Here is a 26794-nt window from a genome sequence, read left to right as displayed (position 1 = left end):
TATTTATGGCAGAAGTAGAATATACAGTTTGCATAAAATTGATTATTCTAACTTTATTTGATCTATTTGGTACCAATATGAGTGCAATCCCAACATTAAACTATGGGATTCCTATTATTGTGACTATAAAGCTTCAAGATAATTTCTAAATCAAAAATCCAACTACCTTATGCTTAAAAAAAACAGCGGAATATGTGAACATTATCAGAATTTAAGTGACCATAAAGAGCCTTCCCCAAAGATCTCTTCTTTCTGGGATGCCTGTTTGTGTGAATTTTCTGCTGTTTATGTCACTGCAAAAACAATCCAAATGGACCCTCGTTCTGAGGAACCTCCCAAACGCTAGAGGAAAGTGAAAACAAAATAAAGCTGTCCACACGGTAACACCTTCCTACATCGGTTAATATCCAATTCAATCCAAGTTATTGTGGAGCAATTTCATGGCAAAAGAGCACTCATTTACTTTTTTTCAAAAAGAAAACTTGAAAAATATGGATTATTCAGTCAGCATGGTAAAATAGCGTGGATCAGAGGTTACCTGAACTGAGTGCCCTCCCTTTGGAAATCCACGACCCATGCACATCCCCCTTTTTCTAAGAAACAAGATTTTTGTGTAATAAATGTTTGCATAGATATAGCCAGTAACCCAGTAAACTTCAGCAGTTTTGTCTCTTTGGCTGTTTCAATTCTGCTGCCTTACATATCTTGGTTTTAGTATAAAGTCCATTCATATCATTTTAAATCATTGATTGGGAAATTCCTGAGCCTGCCTTTTATGAACCAGGGCATCACGTTGGGTCCTAGCAGCCAGTCAAGGGCTACTGACTGCCTAATGAGCCTCGTGTACAACTGGTGTGCAGATATTTAGATGTCTGAGTTTACTGCCTTCATTGGAGCATGATGAATGCTTCTAGCATTGCTGAAGATGTTAGGCTTCTACGCCCAATTTCCCATGAAGCAGCTATCTGAAGTGCTTTGTCCAGCCATGGTCCTATTACCAGCCTTGTGTAGCCACTTCCCTACATGTTTCAGTGAACAGACTCTATATTTATAATAAAAGCATCTTACTTCTGACTTGGTGGTTACTGTGAGTTTTACTTTTTGTTTGCAGCTAACAACGTTGGACTCATGCTTCAGAATTCTAACAGTACTAGCACAGGTTTCACAAACATGTCTTGTTCACATAGTTAATGCAAAAATAGTGGACTAAACAATTACAGTGGTAATGGGATTGAGTGGTGCTGTTGGTCATAGCACCTTTCTATAAATCCTGAGACCAGAGTTTGAATGTAGCCAAGTCTGATGGGATGAAATTCCCTTCTCTCGACGGCAGTAACTGTTAAGCAAAATGACTTTGGGTAGTCTCAACACATCTCCTCATGGGCATACATCCACGATACAAAACTGCCAATAATTGAGCACTAATTGGTCATTTCAGTCGGGGAGACAATCAGGCTAGATAGTGTGGGACATGTAATTATTTTACTAGTGGTGTGAGAGTGTTTTTCTGAGATTGACTGGTGTTCTAGTGTTGTTTCATGCTTCTTTTAACTCAGTATGCTGCATCTGGAAGTGCTTGATGACAACATAGAGCTTTAAAGAAAAGCTGATTTCACAGTATCCTTCCTTTCAAAAAACACAAGCTTCATAAAAACAAAAAATTACAACTGAATGGCCTTTAAGTGTGAATTAAACATGCCTTTGTGGATTAAAATTAGAATAAATATTCTTTTTAACATTTTACACATGATACTGAGTGCATTTTTCAGCCTCTAAAACCCCAGCCAGTTTCACGTCAGGTGGGAATGAAGCAGAACCTAGGATTAGTGCCAAACCATTCATATTCAGCACATGTATTAGTTAGCAGGAGGTTAAAAATTACTCAGTTACCACAGCATAGGATCCTGATTTAATTGTTTCAGCTCAGAAGCACAAAACAGTATCCATTCACATCAATTATCAGCACTGGATGCACAACTTGAGGCCTGTCGATCATTGAATAGACCTTCTGGGAAATATATTTCTATGTGAGAAAGAAATTATTTTATTTGGGGGTGCTTGTGTTTTTATTTAAATATGTAATTACAATCTTAGAAGAGATTAATGGCTTCCCAGATATTCCTACATTTACATAATGCTTTTAACATGGAAAATGGTCCCACCATACTTCACAGGGGAGGAGCAGGTACTGAACAGCAGGGTGGCGTTAGGAGAGATGACCAAAAGCCCAACTAAAGTCCTGTGTTTTGAAAAGACTGTTAAAGGTGGGGAGGTAGATCAAGAAGTTTAGAGACAGTGTTCTAAAGAGATGTACCAAAGAAGGTGAAAGACTTGCCACCTTGGCATTGTCATGACCGATCCCTGGGCAAGATTCCCCAATTTATGATCCTGGACAAGGTGCCCCAAATTGTTAAATTCCCAAACGAGACCCCAATTTTGTAATGCTTCTGGGTGAGGGAGGAATGAGCTGGCTCCTCTTCTTTATTCAACCCTTGGTTAGTCGCAATGAGGTTAATTTAAAAAGGATCCCCTCCCTCGGTGATTCTTTTTCCCAGTCTAAATGCATTCATGTTTTAGAAGGAGCCAATTTAACCAGGCTTTCTTGAATCGAAGAAGGAGTATGTTTATTAGTTACTGAAACCCAAGAAAAAATAATAAAAATGCAACACATATACACACGGATCAGAAATGAGAAGTTGAGTTCAAAAAGAAAAGTTAAAAAGATATACAAATTAGTCTTTGGCTTGTCCGTGAGGAGTAGATGGTGAAATGTTGTGGCCATTAAGTTGGGTAATTCAGCTATAGCTGACTTTGGCAGTTGAGCAGTTGGTTTGGAGACACTGGGTTCTGCAGGTTAGCTCAAGGAGTTGTCCTGTTTCCTTTTTGACTGTGGCTTTGCTGAGTTGCCTCCAGCAACAGACAGAGAGAGAGAGAGAGAGAGAGATAGGTAGAGACTTCTGCCTGCAAGATGTAAGGATGCCTAGTTGCTGTTCCTCTGTGACCCTCACAGCACACACTAGAACACCAGGGCTAGAACACCAAGATCAAGTTTGCAGCTAGCTCTTTAACCAATTTTCTTGTGTATTCCTGGAAGGGAAAAAACAAATATGTCTTTCACCCCAAATCTGTTTTCTTTCGACCCAGGCCATTTCCACATTTTGAGATATAACTCAACAGGAGAAGGTTTTTGCTGAGATGTGGTAATCAGGCTCCATTGTCTCTGCAGCCACATGAGATTAAAGTTCAGTCTTTTGCATTGCATTTCTTCCTTTCAAGTGTCTCTGTCTGAAATAGGCCTTGATACCATTTTAGTTGCGATATTCCAAGTTCTTTCTGGGCTAGTCAGTCAAGTGTAATCCACATAGGAATTTTCCAGAAAGTGGTTATTTTACATTCTCAGCCAACTTTTGCTTGTATGCCTTTTTTAGAAAAACACATATCTTCCTTCAAAAGTTCAATATGCCCATAAGTAATTTGAGGCTGTGATCCACTGTTGTGTCAACATTTGTAATGGAGAAAATGCTAGAATCTATTAAAAAGGGGTGTGATAATTGGACTTAAAAAATAATAGCAAGATTGAGTACAGTAAAAATGGATTTATGAAAGGAAAATCATGTTTGACAAACCTGCTGGAGTTTTTTCAGGCTGCAACTAGCAGAATAGATAAGGGGAACCAGTGCATGTGGTGTATTTGGGTTTTCAGAAGGCTTGCTGAAGAGGTTAGTGGAAAAAAATTAGAGCACATGGAATGAGGGTAATATACTGGCATAGATTGAAAATCAGTTAAAGGACAGCAAATAGTAGGAATAAATTGGTCATTCTTGGGATGACAGGCTGTGAATAATGGGGTATTGCAGGGATGATCAATGCTTGGGCCCCAGCTATTCATAGTCTATATCATTGATTTGGATGTGGGGACCAAATGCAATATTTCCAAGTTTGCTGATGACACAAAACCAGGTGGGAATGTGAGTTGTGAAGAGGATGCAAAGAGGCTTCAAGGAGGTTTAGACCTGCCAAGTGAGTGGGTGAGAATATGGCAGATAGAATATAATTTCTGTATTCAAATCCTCTTGCGGTAAAGGCTGACATTTATTTAGCCTTCCTAACTGCCTATTCCACCTGCATGTTAGCTTTCAGTGACGTATGGACAAGGACACCCAGGTCCCTTTGTACATTTACACTTTCTAATCTCTTACCATTTAGGAAATGCTCTGCACATCTGTTCCTTCAACCAAAGTGGATGACCTCACATTTTTCCATATTATATTTCATCTGCCATGTTCTTGCCCACTCACTGGGCAGAATTATATGGCCTCGTTTCGGCGAGGACAGGGCCATAAAATGTGGCGAGCCATTTTAAATCCCATTGACGACAGCAGGAACATAAAATCTCGCTGCCGTAAAATTCTGCCCATTAAGTCTGTCTAAATCCTCCTGTAGCCGTTTTACATATTTCTCACAACACATATTCCCGCCTAGCTTTGTATCAACCGCGAACTTGGAAATGTTATATTTGGTCCCCACATCCAAATCATTGATATATATTGTGAACAGCTGGGGGTCAAGTACCCCACTAGTCACAGCCTGCCAATGCAAAAATGACCCATTTATTCCTATTCTCTGTTTTCTGCCTGTTAGCCAATCCTTGACCCATGCCAGTACATTGCCCCCTATCCCATGTACTTTTATTTTGCTAATCAACCTCCTGTGGGGGACTTTATCAAAAGCCTTCTGAAAATCCATCAATTCTCCTTTATCAATTTTGTTAGTAACATCCTCAAAAAATTTCACTAAGTTCGTCAAACATGATTTCCCATTCGCAAAACCATGCTGACTATGCCCAATCAGCTCATGATTATCCAAGTATCCATTTATCACATCCTTTAGCATTTTCCCTATCACTGATATAAGGGTAATAAGCCTGTAATTCCCAGTTTTCTCTCTCCCTTCATAAATAGTGGGGTGACATTTGCTACCTTCCAATCTTCAGGAACCATTCCAGAATCTATAGAATTTTGGAAAATGATCACCAATGCATCCACTAACTCGATAACAACCTCCTTCAACACATGCAGAATATCAGGTCCCGGGGACTTATCAATTTTCTGTCCCATTAATTTCTCCAATACAACCTTCTTACTTATACTAATTTCCTTCAATTCCTTATTTCCCCTAGTCCTTTGGGTCTCTAAACCTGCGAGATTTCTAGTATCTTCCTCAGTGAAAACAGACACAAAGTAATCATTTAGCTTCTCTGCCATTTCTCTATTCACCATTATGAATTCTCCTTACTCTGCCTGTAATGGACCCACATATGTCTTAGCCAAACACTTTCTTTTTACATACCCATAGAAGCTTTTACAGCCGGTTTTTATGTTTTTTTGCTACATTGCATTTGTGTCCTATTCTCCCTTTCTTTACCAGTTTATTGGTCTTCCTTTGCTGTACTCTAAAAACATCCCAATCGTCAGGTTTACTACTACTTCTGGAAACTTCATAAACCTTTTCTTTTAATCTTATACAATCCTTAACTTCTGTTGTCAGTCACGGTTGACTGACTTTTTTGGGGTTTTTGCACCTTGAAGGAATGTATATGTATAGGAACGTATGACTATTCATTGCCTATATACAGTCATACCTTTTAATTTATTTCCCAATCTCCTCAGCTAATTTAACCTTCATGCCTTCATAATTTCCTTTATTCAACTTTAACACCCTTGCTTCAGAGTAAACTACCTCACTTTCAAACAAAGTAAAATTCTATCATATTGTTGTTACACATCCCTAAAGGTTCTATTACAGCAAGATTATTAGCCTTTCTCACTATGTAATACTAGATCTAAAATAATCTGTTCTCCAGTTGGCTCCTCAACATACTGCTCTAGAAAACCATTCCTAACACACTCCAGAAACTTGTCTTCCATAGCATTAGTGCTCAGTTGGTTTATCCAGTCTATAGGCAGATTGAAGTCACCCATGATTACTGTGTTGCCCATGGTACATGCTTCTCATCTCCTGATTAATACCATGTCCCACATTAACACTACTGTTCGGTGGCCTTTAAACAACTCCAACCAATGTCTGCTGCCCTTTGCTATTGTTTAGCTCCACTCAAACAGATTCCACACATTGTTCTTCCGATCTGAGATCCTCCCTTCCTAATGCACTGATCCTATCCCTTATTATCAGCGCAACCCCGCCTCCTTTCCCTCCTTGTCTGTCCTTCCTAAACATCGAATATCCTTGAATATTCAGTTCCCAGTCCTGGTCACCATGCAGCCATGTTTCTGTAATGGCAATTATATCATGCCCATTTACCTCTATTTGTGCCTTGCAAATGCTGCGTACATTCAGGTAGAGTGCCTTTAATGTTGTCTTTTTGATATCATTTCGCATTCAAAGCACACTCAATGCTCTGCTTTATTTCTCTTGCCTTCGAGTTTCACTACTACTTCCTGGGCCGAATTCTTCGCTGGGATTGCAGTCAAGTGACCAACCTGCTTGAACATGAAATAATGCGTGATGATGTCGGGTGAGCGTCCCGAAGTCATCGTGCACTCACGTGATTATTTTGATCAGCGGGTGTGCATGAGAATTGGTAGTGTGCCCACCGACAATTAAGAGGCCTATTAAGGCCATTAACGATGCAATTGACAGAGATTTTTCATTGCCCATCCAATGTTACGCATAGTGGGTGGGTGAGTCGGCCAGGTGGCCTTTGCCTTTTTGAGAAAACCTCTTCCAAGGGTGGGATGATATTTCCAATTTTAATTTTAAAAAAAACATTTGGACAGAATTTTTGTCATCGATATGTGCAGGTGACTGATTCTGATGCGTGGACATTTTTTTTTGCATTTTAAAATCTTTATTTATTGCTTTTGGATTCTTCAGCTCCCTGAGGCAGCTCTCTGCCTTCAGGGAGCGTTCATTCCACGCTCCCCTGCGCTGACTTCAGTGCTTGCCTTCCTCCTGCCCCACCCCAGCAGTGCTAAGCATTTCAGCGCACCTTTCACGCTGGCTGGCCATTAATTGAAACCGCGTTTGGGAGCCGGTTGTGGATGGCGTTCCGTTCCCCGGCTGCTCCCGGGCCTGCCAATCCCAGGTGCCCGCCGAACCAAAGTCCTGCCTCTTGTTACCAACTTTACTTTCTTCCAAATTGGGCCACCCCTCAGATTCCTACCCCCCTGATAAGCTAGTTTAAATTCATCTCAACAGCACTAGCAAATCTCCCTGTGAGTATATCAGTCCCAGTCCTGTTAAGATATAACCGATCCAGCTTGTACAGGTCCCACCTGCCCCAGAACTGGTCTCAATGCCTCAGAAATCTGACACCCTCCCTCCTACACCAGTTCTCCAGCCATGTATCTAATCAATCAATCCTCCTATTCCTATGCTCACTAACACATGGCACTGGGAGTAATCCTGATATTACTGCTCTTGAAGTCCTGCTTTGTCATTCCCTTCCTAACTCACTGAAATCTGTTTTAAGGACCTCATCCCTCTTCCTACCTATGTCATTAGTACAAATGTTGACCACGACTTCTAGCTGATCCCCCTCCCCCCAAAGGATGTCCTGCAGCCGCTCCGTGACATCCTTAATTCTTACAGGGCTCAACAGAGTAGATGCAAAAAGGATGTTTCCCTATGCTGGGGCATCTAGAACCAGGGCACATAGTCTCAGAATAAGGAATAGGCCATTTAGGACTGAGCTGCGAGGTATTTCTTCACTCTGAGGGTGGTGAATCTTTGGAATTCTCTACCCCAGATGGCTATGGAAGCTCAGTCATTGAGTGCACTCAAGACAGAGACTGATAAATTTCTAAACATTAAAGACACCAAGGGAGTTGGGGATAGTGAGGCACAATGGCGTTGAGGTGGAAGATTAGCCATGATGCAGTTGAATGGCAGGGCAGGCTCAAGGAGCCAATGGCCTATTCCTGCTCCTATGTTCCTATGTTCCAAAGTAGAAGGCAAATTGTATAGAAAGCCTAGGCCAGAGAACTGGAGTGTGTAAGAGCGGACATATGGTTGGAAAATATCTCTGGAGGGATCGCTAGTTGAGGACCAGAATTTTAAATTCAATCTACTAGGGGACAAGGAGCTAATGTAGGTTATCAAGCACGTGGAAAATGGGTGAGTGGGACTTACTGCGGGGGTAGATGTAGATGGCTATGTGTTGAGAGAATTGGAGTGTGTGGATGTTGGGAATACAGGAGATCAATGGATAAATGGTAGGGGTGGAGGCAAGTAATGTGGCAGAAAAGGAAATAATTGATCATGGTACCAGATAGAACTAAGCTTCAGAATTTATAAGTTGAACTCTAAGTAGGCCATGATTGGATATAGTCTGGTTCATTTTGAGAGAGCAGACTTGGAAGAGGTGGAATTGATGTCAAGGTTGCAGAGATTTTGGCAGAGCCTGCATGTTCCAGTAAATATTGTTTCACTCACAATCTAATGTCAGACAGGCAGTCATAGATGTGATTATGGTGGAGAAGTAGAGCTGGATATCATCAACATTTTTGTTGAAACTAAGCCAATGCCTACAAGTATTGCCACCCAGGGGAAGCACGTAAATGAGGAAGAGGAAGGAATCAACAATAGATCCTTGAGGAATTCCAGATGTTGACCCTTCAGCAGATGTAAGAATAACCATTGCTGGAAATGCGCCGGTAATTGGGATTCGAACCACATTAGAACAGTTCACTTGGTTTGACCCAGAAATGAGGTGGTATCAAGTGTACAGCACAGAAACCAGCCATTCATCTCAACTGGTCTATACTGGCACTTATGCTCCATACAAGCCTCCTCCCACCCTTCTTAATTTGACCCTATTTCTATGTACTTCTATTCCTTTCTCCTACATGTACTCTTCTAATTTCTCCTTAAATGCATCCATTTGCTATTTTCCTTAAATGCTGTTTGTGGTAATGAGTTCTACATTCTTACCATTCTTAGGGTAAAGTTTCTCCTGAATTTCTGATTTAATTTATCAATGTCTACCTTATCAAACCCTTCCATTACCTTAAAGTTCTCTATCAGGTCAGCCTTCAGTCTTCTCTTTTCTAGAGGAAAGAGCCCCAGCCTTTCCTAAACGCATATCTTCTGAATTCTGGTATCACCCTTGTAGGTCTTTTTTGCACCGAATGACTCTGAATCTTTTATGCAATATGAACACCAGAATTATGCACAGTACTCCAAGTGTGTTCTAACCAAAGTTCAATGCAAATTTAACATAGAAGTATGAAGCAGAGAAGCTATCTCTTTACAAATGGACCCCAGAGTTTTTTATGGATTTATTAACTTGGGTTGCTACTTTTCATGATTTATGTAGTTGTACCCCCAGGCCCCCTTGCTCCTCTACTGCATTCAGACTATTGCCATTATCCAATGTCGGCACGGCCTCCTTATTTGTCACATCAAAATGCACCACCTCACACTCATCTGTATTGAAATTAATTTGCCAATTACATGCCTGTTCTGCAAGCTTGTTAATTTTTTCATCTATTGTGCTGCATTTCTCCATTGTATTAACCATATTGCCCAACTTGGTGTCATTTGGAAATATTGAAATTGTACTTCCAATTGCTGGGTCAAAATCTTTAATGCAAATTGTGAACAACAGTAATCTAAGCATCGATCCCTGGAACACCGCTTGTCACTTTTTACCAGTCTGAATAGATATCCTTCAACCCTACACTCTGTTTTGTTACAGTACAAATTGTTATCCATTTTGCTCCCTGTTCCCTGATTCCAGCTTAGGCATATATCTATATGATACCTTATTGAAGCTTTTCAAAAATCCAAATATATTACATTTACTATTTTACCATTGTCCACTATTACTGTTACACCTTCAAAGAATTCAATAAGGCTTGTCAAATCCAACTCTCCCTATAGGAATCATGCTGAGGTGCTGGTTTTATTATATTTTCAATTTCTCGAAGCTTTCAATGATATCTTTGAGTAAACATTCCATTAACCTTCCCAGTACTGATGGTAAGGTAAATGGTCTATAATTCCCGAGACTTGTTCTATCTCCCTTTTTAAATATAGGATTAACATTAGCTGTCTGTCAATCCTCTGGCACTGTTTGCTTTTATCATGAATTGTTTATATATATATATATATATATATATATATATATATATATATATATATATATGTAATAGTGCATTTGCTTGCTTCTACTGCTTTCCTGTTACTAAATGCAGCAGTGATTCCTTTCCTGCCGGGCTTCTTCAGTCCTGAATGCACTCTAAAAGCTCAACTCCATTTTCCCTTTCTTTACATCTTCTTACTAGTTAATTTGGGGTATTTGAAATCTCTTATAATTACTATGTTTTTTTCTCATTTCACAGCTTTTTCTACATATTTTTCTTCCTAATTCTTTCCACTTTTGAGTGATTCGTAAATTACCCCTATTAACTTAATTGATCCCTTCTTATCCTTTGTCTCATTCCATGTGGTTTCTACCTAAATGTCAGTTACATTGCTTTCTTTAACTGCCGTTATATTATCTTTAACTGATGCAAATACCTTGTCCCCTCCCTGTTTTTCCTTCCCTACCTGAGTTGGAGGACAAAGATTACTTGATCAATCATGTTGAATACTGCAGACAGGTCGAGGAAGAACAAAGTGCCTTGGTCACACCCACAGAGGATATCATTGGTGACTCTGATCAAGGTGGTCTTGGTGTTAGGGGCAAGATTGATGTGGGAGCCATAAGCACACAGCTGTGGGACTGACACATTTGAGGATCTAAACCAGAGGATTTAGAGACTAAGTAATAGTTAAACGTTTATGGGTGAGTCAAGATGTGTGTTTTGGAGAGGGGGAGTAACCCACCTAAGTGTTATTATGAAATCCATCCTAATCTTTAATAATTATTATTGATCTAAATGGGTCAATTTATTGGGTTTTCTTCTAATTAGTTTTCTTGACAGTATTTTGGGATTAAATTTGCTTTCATATTACATTCCATTTATTTTGATTGAACCTTGGTGATTTTAAGTCTACAAAGGCCAAACAATCCTTTGTGGTCACATTGGAAATGACAGTCAGTTAAAATATGAAGGTGAAGTTGATGATTTAGCAGTATGAAATTCAAATCTCAAAGATCATGCCACTAGTCAGACTGCAAGCTAATTACATCAGGAAATGGAAGTTTGTCATGTCTCCTGATAAATGCTGTCATCATTCTACCATACCCAGTAACAAATGTATATCTGACAGGATTTAAACTTATATTTGAAGTGTATGTTCAAATAGCATGAAAAAATTCCTGAGTTTATTTCCAGAAACCAGCTTGATTTTGGGGAAACCCAGAGGTATAATTTGTGAACTGAAATGTAGTACTCTATAGTCTCTGCCTGGGAACATTATACCACACATCTTAGCAATAAATCAGAAAGCAGGGCAGCAAGGGAATGAAACTGTAGTTTAATTGCAGTCTATGTCTCATACTGGCTAGACAGTGCTGTTGCCATGGTGACATAACACCATTGGTTGGCAGCTAAGGAGTCTCTGGAGACTGGGTGCTTCATTTAGTTTTCAAATGTAATCTTAAAGGTACAGTAGAAGCATCTGCCATGAGGTGTCAGTGACATATTCACAGGCTCTGTTACCAAGGTAACACTAAATACCAGCCATTTGGCTGTCAAGTTATTTATATTGATGTTATCGCTTTATATTATACAGCCCAGATCTGTATTTAAATGCATATACCCTTTAAATTTGTTTTATTTATGGTTAGTTGAAATTTATCTTCGTTACTGATCTTTTCCTGAAAGGGAATGATTTCCCAAAAGCCCATGCATTGTGTCTTCTAATTTTAATTGTCAATTAGGATGGCACTGGCTTGCTAGAGTGTCATCAACCAAAATCAAAAATAATTTAACAACTGTGCCCTTCTCAATGGGAAACAATAAACACCCAAATTATAAATATAACAAAAATATCAAATAAAACCAGGATATTGTTACCTGTGTTGATAATACACTGTAGTCCCACCAGTCCCATCAGTTGCAGAAGGTCTTAAGTGTACTGAAGGACATTGCTTGGTCCTTCTCTTGGACCACCTGGACATGGACATATGCCATGGAAAAAACATCCAGAGGACATCTCAACCAGATGTGTGGATGACCACCTTGGCCAGGCCCAAGGGGAGACCCAAACAGCCACCTCATCCCCATCCCCACATTGAGGCTAAAGACCATGAATGTTGGACGGAGGCGCCACATAAAATTAAGGAGCAGCATCTTCAGTGGTGAAACATCAGCCCCAATTTTTACTGGTCAAGAAGCACTCCTTTCAGGTGAAGCAGCACTTCACTCGCACCTCCTTTAATTTGGTCTATTGCATTCGCTGCTCCCAATGCATTCTCCTCTACATTGGGGAGACCAAACTCAGACTGGGTGACTGCTTTGCAGAACACCTTTGGTCTGTCCACAAGCATGACCCAGACCTTCCTGTCGCTTGCCGTTTCAACACACCACCCAGCTCTCATGCCCACATGTCCGTGCTTGGCCTGCTGCAATGTTCCAGTCAAGCCCAATGCAAACTGGAGGAACAGCATCTCATCTTCCGATTAGGCACTTCACAGCCTTCCGGACTTAACATTGAGTTCAACAACCTCAGGCCATGTACTCTCTCCTCCATCTTCGCCCCTTTTTAAATTCCTTTTTTAAAATTTATTTTTATTTTTTATCTACTTATTTTTATACATTTATATGTTTTATCACCTTTTTATCTCTTCTTCTAAACTTTTTCACCAACCGCTGCCCCTCCCCACCCCACCCTCAAAAGGGCCACCTGTTACTTGTTCCTTGTTGTTCTTTCACAAAGTGCTTACTCTTGTCCTGTTATTAACACATTGTGTTTTCTTATCTTTATGCCACTACCCTTATAACTCCCTTTCTAACAGCACTGTGGGTGTACCTACATCACATGGCCTGCAGAAGGCAGCTCACCACCACCTTCTCAAGGACAACTAGGGATTGGTAATAAATGCTGGCCCAACCAGCAAAGCCCACATCCCATGAATGAATAAAAGAAAATCAATGCCACTTTTAACTCTTACCACTACCACCAACATACTTAGTTTTCTTTGTCCATGGCATGCTTGTCAATCTCTCCTTAGCCCCCACCTGTCGCTGGCCTTCTATCCAGCTTCACCTGCCCCACCCTCCTTAAACAGTATAAATTTCATCACATTTCTCCTTCTCTTCAGCTCTGAAGAAGAGTCATACGGACTTGAAAGGTTAACTCTGTTTCTCTCTCCACAGATGCTGTCAGACCAGCTGAGTTTTTCCAGAATTTTCTGTTTTTATTTCAGATTTCCAGCATCCAGAATATTTTGCTTTTATCTACAGAATGGTTTGGCCTAATTTCAGGGGTTCAAAGGCAGTTTGGGAGGCAGGGGCGGTGATCACAGGAGTTGGTGATTGATGACGTCTCGGGTCAGAGATGTAGGGACAGATCCGATGCTTGAGATTTTTAAAGTCTTTACTTCCCACCCAACTCAATTTCACCTGTTTTTGGGTGTTAAAATTCCTCCCATTGTCTTGAATGCTTCAATTAGAAGGTGGTTTGGAAGCAAAGGAAAGAGAAATAGGGCACAAAAAGGTCATAGAACTCTAAGCTTCAAGCTATCACAAAACAAAATGCTTTGCTGATTTTGGAAATAAACAGCCTTTCCACAGTTGCCATGTTAAGGGCTATTTGAAAAAGAATGCATCACTGGGCAATGTTGTTCCTCTAGTGCACAGAAGTATAGATAACACAAAGAAGTGGAAGGTGTAATTAGACATCAATCACCCAGTATTCTGCCAGGAATGTATAATTTGCTCCAGTCAATATCAGTTGGGTTGGTGGTCGGCAGTGCAGCCTTCAAGTTCTGCAGGCATAATTCCTGAGTTCAGACAATGCACAGAAACACACCTCACAGTTCAGTCAATGGACACTACTTACAGGTCAGACAATACACGGTGCTAAAATACCCAAATGCTAATGTTAGTGGTGGCAATATGAGCCAGAATTTTGATGTCAGCAAGCGGGGGTGGGCCCGGCACGCCGACGTGTAAAATGACGCACGGTGACGTCAGGTGTGCGTCCCGACATCAGCGCGTGTCATTTAGATGTTACGTTTGGTGGGTGCACGCCGGAGGCAGCTGCACACCCGCTGAACTGTCAACGGCCTATTAAGGCCATTAAAAACCCAATTAAAGTAGTTATCAATACTGCCCATCTAACCTTAATGTTGGCAGGCAGGCGAAGAGCCCACGCGGCCTTTGCCGTTTTTCAGGAAACCTCATCCACGGCCGGGATGAGGTTTCCTGAAGGTTTTATTAAATAAATAAATATTTTTTGCACAGTTCATAAACATGTTCCAGCTCATGTGACACTTTCACATGAGGGGACATGTCTAAATGATTTTTAACGTTATTATTTTTGAACTTTTATTATATACTTAATATCCCTGAGGCAGCTCTGTGCCTCAGGGAGGTTTCTATGCTGCGCATGAAAGACCCCAGGCTCTGACCCTCCCTCCTCCCCCGGCCCGCACAGGTAGCGCTGAGCGCTGGGTGGGCCTTAATTGGCCCATAAAATGGAAGTGCGCAGCCGATCACAGGCAGCAATAGGCTCTGCGACTGCCAGCACCCGCTCCTGACTGGCCCACCCGACATACAGTAAATTCGCCCCATGAAATTCTAAGTATGGCGCTAATGCTAGCTCATAGATGGTCACAGAAGATGTGTTTCTCATCCACTGGCCAGGACAGGGAACAATGGTTTCTTATTTCTCTTTATGATGAAGTTGCTGAAGGAGTTTACTATGAAGCCAGTTGCATTTGCCCTGAGTGTCATCAGTAAGTCTGGACACGGTCGTATATTAAGAGAATATTTAAGACAGACCTGATATTTGTCCCAAGATCCTGGTAGGGTGGCGGGGGTGGGGGTGTTGGGTAGGGTGAGGGATAGTTGGTTGGGCCAGGGGGCAGCCAGGCGGTTGGGAAAGGGTAGTTGGGTTGGGTCAAGGGGTAGTCAGGTCAGGTCAGGGGGGTAGTAATGTTGGGTCAGGGGGTATCAAGTTATGTTGTGCGGTGGTCGGGTGGTGCAGTCAGGTGGTGGGTGGCTGGCTGATCAGGGGTAGTTGGGTTGGGTTGGGTCAAGAGGGTAAATGGGTGGTTGTGAGGGAGTAGTTCAGTCAGTTCGGGCTTTGATCAGGGCAGGGGGGAATAGTCTGGTGGGGAATGTAGTCTGGTAGGCAAAAATACGAGTTAGGAGCAGAAACAGGCCACTCAGCCCTTTGAGCCTGCTCCACCATTCAAAGAGATCATGGCTGATCTGATTGTAACCCCAACTCCAAATTCATGCCTACCCCCAATAAACTTTCACCCCTTTGCTTTTCATGTATCTATCTACCTCTGTCTTAAAAATATTCAAAGACTCTGCTTCCACCACTTCCACTGGGTAGTCAGGATGGGTTTGGGGGATAGTCAGGTGGTCAGGGGACTAGATGGTAGGGTGTTTGATTGTGGGTGTTAGCTATGGTGCTGAGCTGAGTTACATTGCATAACCACTGAGTCTGACCAGATATAACCTATGTAACATTTCCAGGTTAAGTATGCAGGTAAGTCCCACGTATCTGGCCAGTCTCGACCTTGAACTCAGGATCTGAGACATTCATGGAGCATCCTGGGCAGCAGGAATTAGCCTATCAGAAGTTTAAATTTCCTGGGCAATTTCAGTGCAAGCATGTGCATTCGGAATTCCACGAGGTCCTGATGTGCATCTCGCAACTCGCTTCCCAACTCCAACAATCCGGAAACTGCATCTTTTCTTTTACAGTGATTACGATGTACAGGGCACTTTATTGCAGTGTTATTTTCTACACCAGCTACAGCTGTACTGTATACCAGCATTTATTGACAGTGGATATAATTTGATTGAGATTACCACAGAAGGTGGCCATTTGGGCTATGATATGTGTCGACTGTTTACTAAATCAATCTAAAACTCTTCTCAAAGCTATATATCATCCTATGGTTCAAATATTTGTCCAATTTTCCCTTAAAAGATGGAATTATCTCCTTTTCAACAATTCCCTGTTGCAAGACATTTCACACTCCCAACTGTTCTCCGTGCAAACAAATTTCACCTAACCTCTGTCACTCTCACACTGACAATTTTAAATTGATAAACCTCTCAACACTGACTTATAACTGGAGGAAATAGCTTTCCCTATTTCACAGCAAAATCATTCATATTGTTCAAACCCTCTATTAAAACTTACTTTAACGTTATTGGCTTCTGAACAATAATACGAAAGCAAAATACTGCAGAAGCTGTAAATCCGAAATATAAACAGAAATTGTTGGAATCTTACAAATGCATAAGAATACGAGCAGGAGAAGACCATGCAGCCTATTGAGTCTGCTCTGCCGTTCAATATGATCATGGCTGATTTTGGGTTTCAGCTCCACTTTTCCATCTGCTCCCCATATCCTTTGATTCCCTTAGAGACCAAAAATCTGTCTATCTCAGCCTTAAATATATTCAATAATGGAGCATCCACAACTTTCTGGGGTAGAGAATTCCAAAAATTCACAATCCTTTGAGCAAAGGAACTTTTCCTCATCTCAGTCCTAAATGATTGGCCCCTTATCCTGAGGCTATGTTCCCTTGTTCTAGATTCCCCAGCCAGGGGAAACAACATCTTAGTATTTACCCTGTAAAGCCCCTTCATAATCTTGAATGTTTCAATGAGATCACCTCTAATTCTTCTAAACTCCAGAGAATATAGACCCAATATACTCAGCGTCTCATATATGACAACCTTCTCATCCCAGGGATCCTAGTAAACGATCACTGCCTTCAATGTAAGCATACCCTTCCTTATATATGGAGACCCAAACTGCACACAGTATTCGAGATGTGGTCTCACCAAAGATCCTTACAATTGTAGCAACATTTATTCTTGTACTCCAAACCCCTTGCAATAAGTGTCAAAGCGCTGTTTGCTTTTGTAATTGCTTGGTGTACCTGAATGCTAACTTTGTTCCTTGTACGAGTACACCCCAGTCTGTCTGAACATCAACAAGCTTCACACCTTTCAAAAAATATTCTGTTTTTCTATTTTTAACACCAAAGCAAATAACCTCACACTTTCCTACATTATACTCCAGCTGCACCTTGTAGCCCACTCACTTAACCTATCTACATCTTTTCACAGCCTCTGCACAGCTTGCATTCCCACCTAGATTTGTATCATCAGCAAATTTAGATATGTTGGCTAGGATCTTACGAGGAGTGGCAATGACCGTCAGATTTCCACTCCACTCCTACTTTAGTCTACTATACCAGAGCTCTGCCTTTCTGGCTAGGATTTCTGATCCCAGCTTCTCCAGAAATGGAGAGCGTGCAATCCCTCAAAAAGCTTCTTTGTAGCGCTGGAGCATCAGGGGAAGACAAGCCTTTTTATAGCACTCGCTGCCATATTCTGTAAGTGAAGAGTTTAAATGTCCCAAAGCTTCTTTGAAAAGCTACAGAGAGAAGGTAAGTGGGTAAGAGGGTAGGGCAGGTAAAGGGACAGGGTAGCATGTGGGTAGGATGGCTGGTGAGTGAGTGGACAGGTGGGTCAGGGGTAGTCAGGTCAGGAGCTATTCAGGTCAGGTCGGGTGGGGGGTGGTGTTAAGGGGTCAGGGGGAGTCAGGTGGTGGTGGCTAGTCAGTTCAGGTCAGGTGGAGGGGGGTCGGGGGTGGGGGTGGTTTTAGTGTCGGGGGTGTAGTCAGTGGTGGGGGCTTGCCAGTTCGGGTCAGTGGGTAATAGGGGAGTTGAGGGGGGGAATCAATGTGAATAATTGAGGGATCAGTTGTATATAGTTACTCAGCAGTTAGATTAGGTTTTCTCCTGTCTAACCTTTCCTGCGTCATTACCCAAGTAAGTAAGTCTGAATTGTCCAAAGTCTCCGACTCTAGGTTTGAGACTTTTTCAGAGGAATTACCCATTGGAAGTTCAAACCTCCCAGGCAATTCCCACAGAGTGCTTGCACTGGGGCCTCTGAGGGGTCATGTAGCACATCTTCTGGGGTACATCTGATCTCCAGTCATCTGGAGATCGGAAGATCTGGGCCATTACTTTCTGTCTCTTTGTCTAAGTCACTAATAAAGATTGTAAATTGCTCAGGGCCCAGCACTGCTCCTTGGGGCACTCCATTAGTCACAGCTTGAAAACTTGAAATGCCCTATTTAAGCCTACTCTTTGCTTCCTGTCCATTAATTAAGCCTCTACCCATACTAACATATTACTCCCAACACTATGACCTCTTACCTTGTGCAGGGACCTTTTATGTGGTGCCTTACCAAATGCCTTCTGGAAATCCAAGTACACCACATCCTTTGGTACCCCTTTATCCATCCTGCTTGTTACTTCCTCAAAGAACTCCAATAAATTTGTCAACCACAATTTCCCTTTCACAAAATCATGTTGGCTCTGCCTGATCATACTATGTATCTCTAAACGTCTTGCTACTGCCTCCTTAATAATATATTCTAACATTTTCCCCAATTACAGATTTTAGCCTAACTGGCCTACAGTTTCCTGCTTTCTGTCTCCCTCCTTAAGTGATGTTACATTTGTGGCTTTCAAATCTGCTGGGACCTTTCCAGATTCTAGGGAATTTTGAACGATTATAACAAACGCATCCACTATCTCTGCAGTCGCTTCTTTTAAGACCTTAGGATGCAGGCCAACAGGTCCAGGGGTATTGTCAGCCTTTAGTCCCATTAGTTTTCCGAGTCCTTTATCCCCTAGTGATTGTGATTGTTTTCAGTTCCTATCACCCTTTTGTCACTTGCTTTTCAGCTATTCTTGGGATGCTTTTTGTGTCTTCTATTGTGGAGACAGATAAAAAGTACTTGTTCAAAATCTTTTCCATGTCCCTTTATTAATTCTTGAGTCTCACCCCCCAAGAACCAACATTCACTGTCACTATTTTCCTTTTTCTATACTTGTAGAAACTTTTACTGCCTATTTTTATATTTCTTGATAGTTTCCTCTATTACTCCAATATGATCTTCCATTTTTATTAGTCATCCTTTGCTGGTTTCTAAAATTTTCCTAGTCTTCTGGGCCGCCACTAATCTTTACAGCATTGTACATATTTTATTTCAATTTGATACCATTCTGTTTCTCTACTGTCTTACTTTTTATTTTCCCATTATACTTTAGCCAACTTTGACTTCATACCCTTGACTAGTTTTAGACCCACATTTCTCACCCTCAAACTGAATGTGAAATTCTATCATGCTATGATCATTCTTACCTAGAGGACTCTTTGCTATGAAGTTATTAATTAATCTTGTCTATTACACATAACCAGGTATAAATAGACTGTTCTCTTGTTTGTTCAAGAACATACTGTTCTAAGAAAATGTCCTGAATACACTTGAATTCATTCTCCAGGCCACCTTTGCCAATTTGATTTGTCTAATCTATATGGAGATTGAAATCTCCCATGATTATTGGAGTACCTTTCTTAGTCATCATTATTTCCTAATTTATACTCTGTCCTACAGTGTAGCTACTGTCAGAGGGCCTATAAACCACTCCCACCAATGACTTATTTCCTTTGCTATTTCTTATCTCCACCCAAACTGATTCTACATTTTGATCCCCTGAACCAAGATCTTTTCTCACCAGTGTACTGATCTCTTCCTTTATTAACAGAGCCAACCCACCTCCTTTTCCTTTCTTCCTGTCCTTCCAAATTGTCGAGTACCCTTGAATATTCAGATCCCAGCCACGGTCACTTTGCAACTATGTCTTTATAATGGCTATCATATCATACTCATTTGCTTCTAATTTTGCTATACATTCATCATTCATTGTACAAAAGCCGAAGGGAGTGATAATGGGTATATTAACAAAATGAAAGATGCATCCAGATGAGGTATCGATGGCTGCATAGCAGCCATCCAAATGCAATGTGATGGAATAAAGAAACTAAATAAAATCAAACCATTAATAAAAAATGAAACAAAATGGAGGCAGAGGTTATGATCTAAAATTGTTGAACTCAATGTTGAGTCCAGAAAGCTCTAGAATGCTGAGTCAAAAGTTAAGGTGCTGTCCCTTGAGCTTGCGTTGATCTTCATTGGAACACTATAGCAGGCCAAGGACAGAAAGATCAGAGTGGGAGCATGTTGGAAAACTGAAATCAAAATTAACAGAAAGTTCAGGGTCATGCATTGGGGATTGCTTCAATGTCCTTTTGATAATGGCTGTCATTAGTTCTTAATTTGTACATTCTTTGATGTGGTATATAAAATCCAAAATCCTGTTTGTCTTTTCTTACCACTTTATCTACCTGCACTTGCAATTCCAAGAAGTTACATATATATGATTCCCTATGTTTCTGTTTATCCAAATTCTTCACATCTATCAGTCCTTGATTTTTTTTCCTCACCCTATCAAATCTACATTAAATGTATCAAAAACTCTCTGCCTATTCTGGGAACATATATCATCCTAATATCTTTTACAATCTTAACTGTTGTTTGCCAAACCTTGGTGCAAAATCAAGATATTGCATCTTTAACAAATTCTGAAATTATGTTCATAATTCCCAAGTCCAATTCGTCTTTGCTTTTAAGTCTTTTGACATGCAAGATACAGAAATAGCACTTTGATTAACATGTGGTCAATGTTGGAGATCGGGTGAGTACTCCAACTTGCTAAGAGTTTCAAAGAATTTGGAAGCTTTGCTGGAACATAACCACAATATCTGGTAAGATATAAAACCTAGAAATGTAAATCTGCTGACTGCTGTTTCATATCAGATGGAAATGGATTTATACAGCAGGTCAAGTTGCTGGGCTAAGGAAATGAACTGATGTGATCCTGCATTCCAAATATTCTAAATACTTACAACAGAGCTTATACTGGCTGCTATTTAATGATAGATGGTAGAGTCTACTTAAACAAATATCGAATCCAAATTCCAAGGTACTGTTTCATTTATTTCTCACAACATACAAACCCTAAGCCAATCATAATACTGATCACTTAAAATGTCTTTGCAAATTATTTATATATTCATCATTTATATATTCATCATATATGCATTCATTAGGTTCAGCTGTGTCATTAGGACATAAATCATGGGCTGGATTTAATGGGGAGATGGATTACCCATACTCCTCCCCACCCCCACCCCCACCCCAACCTATAAGTTGATTGGCACCTCGCTGAAGTGAAATCACAGTGATATTTAGCTAGGGGCAGCCATAATTAGTGTCTACAGGGACAGGAAGTCCCTCCATAGATGGCTGTTGACCAATCTGCTGGAACTACAACCAGTCCCCACAAAGAAGTGAAGATGCCTGCTAGACTTCAGGCAAGTCTGGGCATTTTGGGCAGGCACCACTGGGAGACCCCAGCAAGGGGCAAGGTGGTGGGTTTGGGGTCAGGTTAGGGATGCCTGGGTGAGGTGGGGAGGATCATCTTAGTGGAGTCTACCCTGATGGGCACAGAGGACTGTCCAAAGGAGGTATCTGCCTGACAGCAGCCCACACTGGCAAAGCTGTTGGGCTGTCTGCCTGACTTCCGCCTTCCCCTGAAATATTGTGGTTAAGGTGGAATGAAGCCATTAAGTGTCAGTTAAGTGCCCACTTAAGGGCCTCAAAAAGGCCTATGAGCGGGCAGACTGCCTGACACCTTATCCACACACCATAACATGGGAGACAAGTCAAGGGTGGGCAGAAAGGTGGTGGGTTGGCCCTCTGCTTTATTTTGGCCCCCGCCTTCAAATATGCCTGGAGGCTGTAACATTTGCCCCCATGTTTTATGTATATTTTTCATGACTATAGCCAAATTAACAAGGGTCCAATGTTACTAAAATGGCTGACATTAACCAAATAGGGAGCTAAATAATACTAATGGCACACGTATGGACAAAAATGTGATGTGTTAACCATATGTAAATTAGTTACACAATTCTCATATACAGCATATTTTTTGAAAATATTGTCACTCTCCCTGAAAAACTGGACTGTGCAACTGCAGTATTTTGCTAAATCAATTTAAAAGGTAGGGGAAAATCAAAGCTATTTATTTAACGAATTAATCTTCTTTTACATTACAGCACTGACACAACCCTGGCAACAGCAGCAGTAATGTTGTAATGCAAGCGAAGCAGTGTTGCCTCAGGCAATATGAAGTATCACTTAAAAATAATAATTTTCCTGGTGTTATTGGAAGCACAGCATTATTAGCAACAAACAAACAGCTGCCAGTGCCATCACTGGACAGAGGTGATGACCATGTTTTTCTGTCACAATCAGCTGATCATCTTGTTGCAACCAGGTGAGGAGAGAGCTGGCTCCCCTTCTATTCAGTCCCCTCAGTTGCTCACAACTAAGGCTTTAAAATTTATTTTCCTTGTAAATGTCTTTTCCAATCCAAATGTATTTATTTGTTAATAAGGAGCCAATCAACCCGGGTTTTCTGGAATCAAAGGAAAAGTTTCAGTTACTAAACCCGAAAAAAAAAAGATACGACAACACACACAGATATCAGGAGTAAGAAAATTAACGTTCAATTAAAAAGTTAAAAGAATATACAATTAAGCCCTTTGCTTGTCTTGGAGGCATAGATTGTTGAACATTGCAGCTGTTTGAATTTAGTTGGTTTCCTGCAGAATTCTGGAATTGACTTGGTTCAGATTTGCATTTTGTTCTCAGGCATTCTTGATACTCTTTTAGCTTCAGAAAGAAAGAGAAAGGGGGAGAGAGAGAGAGAGAGAGGGAGGGGGAGAGATCTTTTCTGCTCTCTTCCTGCCGTGTTTTCAGATGACCGTGATGTTTTTTTCTCTTCCTCCTTCTGATTCGGCTTGGCAAAACCAGTTATTTTAAACTCCTGTCTGTATATTCTTAGCAAGGAATTTATTTAGCACATCTTGCAGACGTTGCTGCAGACCAAGTAATCCCATTTTTTGATCTTTTGATCTCTGAAACCTTTGACACATTTCAAGATAGAAATCAACAGGAGGTGGAGTTATTTCATCCTCCACAGGGGGTTTTGAATATCTGATGAGTATTTGGCTGGTTAGCAGTTCCCGTTGCCTTAGTTGAACTACAGCTGATCAAATTCCAGCACTTTACATTTTTAATGCCTTCCTTTCAAAAGACTCCCTGTTTGAAGTGGACCTTGACAACCCCCACCTGCCGCCCCCCGCCACCCACCCCCTACCACCTACCCCACATCGGTGCAAAATTCCATCCAACAGATCTGCAGTAAAATTTATATAGAAACTTTCCAATAGGTCAACTTACAATATAAAACACCAGGTGACTCATGGCAGCCATTTTGACATGTCTTGTACTTTAAAAAAAACAGGTGGTCTTTAAACAGTTTAATATGTCTGTGGCCAGTTGGTGAAGTTGTCGGTAGATCTAACCCAGTCACAATTTCCGAGCATCGTAACAACCCACAGTGCCAGCAATGTGTTTGTAGTACTAATGCTTGCACAAGTCTTTCCCAACCGCTGCCCATTCTCGGAAAACAAAAGGTATAAATCCAACTTTCAAACTATTGTACAAGCAGGTGTCATGGACAGAATTTGTGTTTTCTTACTGCCCATGATCAATGTATTTTATATGTGAGGTGTGTGTATTTTCTTACCCTCAGAGTGGTTGTCCCCATTTAAATAATTCCAGCAACAAGGTTTACTTGAGTTTAAAAATAAAGGTTATCTATTATCCCACACTTGCCACAGAGGTTTAAAAACATGATGTCTCACTCGCTCGACTCTCACACACTATCATTCACACAAAGATCACAAAGATTAGAAGAAAAAAACAGTATAGTTACAATGTATAATTGTCTCAGGCTTTCTTTTGTGGCAGGCCTGAAGGTTTTAGTTTAAATGAAGGTCTTGTAAGCAGAGGTTTCTCAGTAAGCTGCGAGGCTTCCTGCAGTTGAACTTCCAGGAGGTTGGTTCTCAGGTGAACTTGAAGTTGGAACAGGTTGGGGATAATGTTTGTCGCACTGACAAGGTATTGCTGTTCATTCCCTTGGCTGCTTAGTTGACATACAGCTATTTTGTTGGCTTTTCTGATAAAACTCTGTCTCTGCAAGCATCCTTTGCTGTTTAAAAGCAAACAGAAAACATGACTGTGCTCATCATGTAACTTGCACAAGCTCAAAATTATTTTTTCCAAAGCAAGGTGTGTCGCTGTTTGACACTTTGAGATTCATCCTGTCTAGTTTGGATGAGGGGCCATCATAATACAATGGAGGGTTGAGATGATCCCTTTGCCAGAATTGGCCAGAATTCTTAGCTCGTCGTGCGAGCGCGTGCCCGACCTGAATGAACATAAAATGATGCGCAATGATGTTGGGCAAGCGTCCTGGCATCATTGCGCACTCGCACAGTATTTCAGTTGGAGGGCACAGAGGGGAGTCGGCAGCCCGCCCGCTGACAATTAACAAGCGTATTAAGGCCATTAAAGCCCCAACTGAATTAAATTTTTCACTGCCCGTCCAACCTTATGGTTGTTCAGCAGGCAAAATGGCCAAGCGGCCTTTGGATTTTTTAGGAAACCTCATCCATGGGTGGGGTAAGGTTTCCAACAGCTATTAAAAATTAAATAAAAATCTTAACATTTCATTAATAACATGTCCCTGCTCAGGGACAGAGTCACATGAGCGGACATGTTTTTTTAACAAGTTAAAATTCTTCATTTTTAATTCTTAAACCCTTCATCTCCAAGGCAGCCCTGTGCCTCAGGAAGGTTTTCTTGCATGCCCCTGTGCGCATGCACAAAGTTCCCTGCTCACCCTCCACCCCCCGCACCCAATGCCACACACAGGAAGTGCTGTACACTGCAGTGCTGGTTTCACGCTGGGTGGGCCTTAATTGGCCCGCCAGCATGAGATTGCAGTCAGGCCCTGATCGCGGGTGGCGGTCGACTTCCTGACCCCTCCCGCCCGACGAGGGCAAAATCCTGGCCATTGAGTTCTGCTGTTTCTTCTGTCCATGGTGAAACAGAAAGATGAGTTGGCTGGAATGCTATAGTCCTGCTGTTGACAATCCATCCTTAACCAATGGGATGTCTGAATTTCCTGGCTGGCTGCGAATGTCCATACTCAATTAATTATTTACTTGGAACTCAGGACTGTTTGGTTCAGAATGCCAAAGATCACATGATTTGCAGTGGCCATTTTAGCAGACTGTGTCCAAAATTTTAGAAGCATTTTCTGAATGCTCATTATCTACTGGAGCATGACACAGAATTCTGTGCCTGGACCTTTGCAGTTGTTACTGGATTTCTGCCAGCGCTCTGAAATGTTCCCTACAGCATATAAACAGTAGATTTCAGAGGATTGGAATCCGTGGATATGTAGGAACGGTTCATTATAAACTGCCTTGTCCAAGATTGACGTTAGGAAGATAGGGAGGAACATAGAAACAGGAGAAGGCCATGTAGCCCCTCAAGCATGTCCCACCATTCAAATAAATCTTTGCTGATCTGTATGACAATTTTATTTATATGCCTGTAAAAGGGAGGTCTTGTGGCTCAGTGAATAGCGCACTTGCCTCTGTGCCAGAAGCTTCGGCTTGAAGTCCCACTCCAGGACTAGTTGGCTCACAAGAAGCATTCATGGTAATACTTCAAACAGGTTGATAATCAGCCTGCTGATCCTTCCAACACTTGCACATTATTCCCAAAGGGGAAAAAAGTATGTGTGAAAATATGAAACAAACAGACTTATCTGCCTATGTACTGTAAACATTAACACCATCAATCAATCTCAGTTTTGAAATTTTCAACTGTTTGGCTTCAACAGCTTTTTGGGGGAGAGAATTCCAGATTTCTGCCACTTAATGGCCTAGTTCTAATTTTAAGATTATGCGCCCTTTTCTGAATTCTCTCTCTCTAGAATTGGGCTAAAACCTGGATTGTACCATTATTTGAGTGTGGGGGTCACAATTCGTGACCTACCCCCGCTCATTCCAGTGGAGATGGGCAACACAGATTTGACGGCTACCACATTATTTACTATGTACAGATTCCAGTTACTGCTATGCATGGTGCTGCTCCACGCAGTTCGGTTCCTCCTAGAATGTTCTGAGTCTATTACCATGTGATTCTATACATCATACCATGGGCGGTGCTATTTTTCAGTCCCCCTAACCCTTGCCTTGCTGAGCACCTTTACAGTACAATGCTATGCAGGCACACAAAACATCATACAACATGTGTATGTGGAAAAATTGTCCTTCTATCAATGTAGGATGCTATTTCTACCACTGTAAAAGCTTGTGTCATGGGTCAAGGAAGGACTATTAAGAAAAAAGGAGAGGCTGTTTTTCTTGCAATTATGATTATTCTTTGCTGCCCTGTCCTGTTTTTGTAATGTGTTCCATTTTGGTGTGGTTTTAATTCTTTCTGCTGAATTTCCAGTTTGTTTTTTTGGTGCTGAAAAACCTAGAAATCCATTACCAAACAAATTTATTAATCAAACTACTGAGAAATTTACATAAGATAAATTTTCTCTGGTAGCTTTATGGAGACGAAGGATCTGTCTATCTAGCCTATGGCAGCACTGTGGTTTGTAATGAAAGCTGACTTATTTTGGAGCAGATTGCTAATTGCAGATTGATAAAGGTTGCTATGAAAGATGTTAGAAAAAGCAGACTTGAAGAATTTCAGTTTTTCTAGCCACTACTGCCTAATTCAGTGCTATAAAAAGCCTAAAGATGCAATTCCACACCCCCCACCCCA

At 41.2% G+C, this 26794-nt stretch overlaps 1 protein-coding gene across 2 annotated transcripts in view; it reads right to left on the bottom strand.

Moving 5' to 3' along the window:
- gap43 (growth associated protein 43) overlaps positions 1-26794 on the bottom strand; it is a 288487-nt gene that overhangs the window by 42084 nt on the left and 219609 nt on the right. Inside the window, exon 3 of one of the 2 annotated variants that reach the window (XM_078559813.1) lies at positions 21008-22511. The exons of the other annotated variant lie outside the window; for it this stretch is intronic. Within the exon in view, the coding sequence (XP_078415939.1) occupies positions 22498-22511 (14 nt within the window). The 3' untranslated portion in view covers positions 21008-22497. Of the gene's footprint in view, positions 1-21007; positions 22512-26794 lie in introns of those variants that run through there. 2 annotated transcript variants of the gene reach the window in all.

This window comes from Cetorhinus maximus, chromosome 16 (genome assembly GCF_964194155.1).
Source record: "Cetorhinus maximus chromosome 16, sCetMax3.hap1.1, whole genome shotgun sequence".
Lineage (NCBI taxonomy): Eukaryota > Metazoa > Chordata > Chondrichthyes > Lamniformes > Cetorhinidae > Cetorhinus > Cetorhinus maximus.
This window is presented reverse-complemented; position numbering and strand designations above follow the sequence as displayed.